The sequence below is a fragment of the Amphimedon queenslandica genome, unplaced genomic scaffold (genome assembly GCF_000090795.2).
Source record: "Amphimedon queenslandica unplaced genomic scaffold, v1.1 AMPQUscaffold_11900, whole genome shotgun sequence".
Taxonomy (NCBI): domain Eukaryota; kingdom Metazoa; phylum Porifera; class Demospongiae; order Haplosclerida; family Niphatidae; genus Amphimedon; species Amphimedon queenslandica.
In genome coordinates, this window is record NW_003547861.1 from 8,926 (window position 1) to 12,808 (window position 3,883).

Here is a 3,883-nt window from a genome sequence, read left to right on the forward strand (position 1 = left end):
GTACATGTGTTTGATGGTGTAGGTATTAATCTAAAGGTATCAGTGGTTGATCTGTCAACTGGTGAAGTAGGACCAGCTAAACTAGTGACAGGAGAAAGAAGTTGGACTGTTGAAGAATTAAAACAACATATAGGAGAAGTAAGAGGAAAGATATAGCTGTCATTTATATTGTTCTCCTTTCATTGATCTGGTCCATTTCTTTATTTAGTTATTTAATATCAAATCATCATGTATGAGAATAGTAATGGAGGAGGAAAAATATTACTTTGGTTACAATACTTCAGTCCGTGATATTAGTGATGTAGGAGGCACTCTAAGAGAGATACTCATCATTAGTCGCAGATACAAACAAGTAATGAAATCATTGGTGTGGTTTTATTTTGTGACTAACCTGCCTTTATTAATTCCGGCTAGCAATATTTCACCTTATATAGTAGTTAACTACCATATAGCAAAAAATTTTCATGGCCCAAAATTTTTGTGGATGTTGCATTTAAAAAATCTAAGAAAATATAAAATCCGTGAAAATTGATTCAATACGGTTCAAGATGGCTAAAAAGTAGAAAACCACAAAAATTAAAGATTTTTGAATGGATCCACAAAAATTAAAGATTTTTGAATGGATCCACAAAAATTAAAGATTTTTGAATGGATCCACAAAAATTAAAGATTTTTGAATGGATCCGTGAAATTTTTGGGCCACAAAAATTTTCCGCTATATGGTGTTTTTTTGTATTTATGCCATCTATTGTTCTCCACACACACACACACAGTTGTATGTATCATCAGATCCTAAAGATTATCAAAAAGAATTCAAAGATAGTTTGATATACAAATTTGTTGATTTTCACGTCAGCTCAATATTACTGAACATTACACTACCTCTGGCTCCTGGACCTGAAGCCACACCCACTACAACTAACGTTACTAAAAGAGGAATAATAATGAAAATTATATCAATGAATGAAGAAAATAATGGAAAAGAAAGAAGTAAATATTAACTTGTATTATAATAAAAAGATCAGTATTAATATTATATTATTCAATACAGAGATACAGGTACAAGTTGATAAGAGAATAACATTAGCTCAATTGAAGGAGGAGCTAGTTCTACTGATTGGGGTACCACCTACTGGTTTTATAGTGTATAGAATCAGTGGTAATAAAGAATATGAAATGAAGGGACTGGATAAGACATTACAGTATATTAGATCTGGATCAGAGGTATAGTTTATTGTGTTATTTGATTCACTTCTCCTTTCCATTATATACTATTATAAGTACTAATAACACACACACACTCATCTTTTTATTACTTTGTGTATCTACTAGTTGATAGTAAGACTGGGTAGAGCAGTATTACAAAAAGGAGAGGAAAGAATTAAATTATATTTATTACAAGTTAATAATACAGAGGTATAGAATATTAATTATTATGATTAATTTATATTTTATTTTATTTATTAGTTTTGTAAGTATATGATGGAGTCTATTGTTGCTAACGGTACACCAGTGAGAGAATTTAAGAAACAATTATTGAAGAAGCAAAAGTACAAGGAATTGACTGTGTCCTTGAATTAGACAAGTAAGTACATCATGTGACTATCATGTGACTCATTGTGTAGAATGAGATTACGTGACAAGAGGGGAGTGTACCCTGCTAGAATATATCTTGATCATGAGTTGCTTGATGCTTATAGGAAGGGAATGTATGTGGAACCATTAAAAGGTCAGTATATTGTGCTGTACTTTTATGATGCCAGTTGAATGTTAGTACGTGTGTATATTAATTATATTGTATCAGGACCAGAGAAGAAGAAGCAGTATGCACAGAGACAGGTGTATGTTATAAGATGGCGTCCATCACAATGTTCAGTTGATCCAATAGAAGAAATTATACTGGATAATAATGATCCTAAGCATGTTATTGGAAAAGTACGTGTAATATTTGAAATAATCATAATTGTAATAATAGAGAACATGTATCAGTATCACATTATATTATTCCTTTACAGCTGTCAGAGTTAAGTGGAGTTCCTGCTGAGTATATCTATTGTACAGAGGTTAGTCATTAAAACATATTAAAGATACTCTCTCTCTGATTATAGGGTCAATCATTTCCAGTTGAGATATCATGTCTAGATATTGAGAATGAGTTGAAATGGTATTCCATCAGTTCAGACAGATACTCATTAGGAGTATATAATAAGGATGGATATGTCATGCATTACAAGTACTAATGAACACACACACACATTATGTATACACACACACTTACATACACCTCTTACTGTTTATAATTATTTAGAGACAATAGAGAGAGAATGAAGAAGTTAACAGATAATGAGAGATCAGAAATACAAGAGGCAGAGAAAGCAAGGTCAGTAACCTCATGTTACGTGATCTCAAAATTCATTAGTGGAAGAATTATTCCAATAATTGTTTTCACCACTTTGCATGCATAGCTGGGTTCTTATTAAGACTTAACTGCATAGAGGCTCTACTACTTGAGAGTTATAAATATATGTACATGTACAATATTTCCATTAATACAATACCGTACACATTACACTAGTATTATACTCATTGTTTATTGTAGGTTGAAGAGGATTAGGGAATGCAAATCAAAGCATGAGCATAGAAATATATGAGATATTAATAATGGAACTGAATGAAATGGATTGGTTTGATTTTTACTTTGTAAATTGTAATCCTGCAAAAATTATTCGCTATTTAATAATTTTAAAATGATTTCATAAATAAACTTTTATTTAATTTTATTTAGTTTCACTAGTTAGTTCTTCATTAACGTCATTAGTTGATAGTCCCCACAGTGAGTTAGCTATATCCACACGATCAAATTTACTAATATCAAATGAAAAGGACTCAATCTCTCCATCATCTCTCCTCATAACTGGCAACCATTTGGAGTTAAGGGATAAGAGAATAATAATAATATTTATTTATAATACAATAAGTATATCCACACGATCAAATTTACTAATATCAAATGAAAAGGACTCAATCTCTCCATCATCTCTCCTCATAACTGGCAACCATTTGGAGTTAAGGGATAAGAGAATAATAATAATATTTATTTATAATACAATAAGTACATGTACAATATGCTAATGTAATCATACCATAGTTCAATGTATTCTGATACATATTGATGTATCAGAAATATGTATCAAATAGGTATCCTTGCTGTTGAGGATTCATTAAAATTGTTATGTCTTGTTATATCTGGGAGTGTTTGAAGCAGCTATAGTATACAGCAGGGTTTTTTTGGCAGTTAAAGAGTTATGTTATAATTACAATTGCATGAATAAAAAGTCGACAGTGCAGTGTATATATAATAGTGATAACAATAACTACTAATAACTAAACACTATACACTTAATAATAACTATAGAAATCATAATACAATACATTAACAATAACAACAACTACAATGATAATAACAATAATAGTAATAAACATTATGATCAATGATTAATACATTACAATTCCTTCCTCCTTATTCTGAGGAAGGAGCATACCTATTAATAGGGGGTCTAGTCCTTGTAGAGTGACAAGTTTCTCGTACTCCATCCATTTGACCTGTATCAATTTGTTCTGGGGTTGCTTCCCTTGGGAGCTCTTCATTATTGGTTGAGTTCACTTCATTATAAAACACAAATAGTTAATTAACTACTTCCATAAAGTAAAGGATAATAGGATTACCATTTTCCTTTTGTCTTCAGAGTTCCTCAGTTTCTCGTTTCCCAAAATCATAACTCTTGAATTGATCCCGTACCTAAAAATAAAGAGAAATTGAGGATAAAAATTTAATTAATGCTACATCAGTTCACATAATAACATAAACTCACTTTTTTGGTGT

At 30.7% G+C, this 3,883-nt stretch overlaps 1 protein-coding gene across 2 annotated transcripts in view; it reads left to right on the forward strand.

Moving 5' to 3' along the window:
• Window positions 1-2,740, forward strand: part of LOC100633993 (ubiquitin carboxyl-terminal hydrolase 47-like) — an 11,517-nt gene extending 8,777 nt beyond the window's left edge. Inside the window, exons 3-9 of one of the 2 annotated variants that reach the window (XM_020004855.1) lie at window positions 18-138; window positions 209-352; window positions 774-990; window positions 1,052-1,224; window positions 1,333-1,416; window positions 1,468-1,585; window positions 1,626-1,717. In XM_020004855.1, the coding sequence (XP_019860414.1) occupies window positions 18-138; window positions 209-352; window positions 774-990; window positions 1,052-1,224; window positions 1,333-1,416; window positions 1,468-1,581 (853 nt within the window). In that variant the 3' untranslated portion in view covers window positions 1,582-1,585; window positions 1,626-1,717. Of the gene's footprint in view, window positions 1-17; window positions 139-208; window positions 353-773; window positions 991-1,051; window positions 1,225-1,332; window positions 1,417-1,467; window positions 1,586-1,625; window positions 1,730-1,804; window positions 1,936-2,015; window positions 2,064-2,108; window positions 2,234-2,308; window positions 2,381-2,599 lie in introns of those variants that run through there. The other variant, XM_020004856.1, reaches the window with a different exon arrangement.
• Window positions 2,741-3,883: the final 1,143 nt, after the last annotated feature.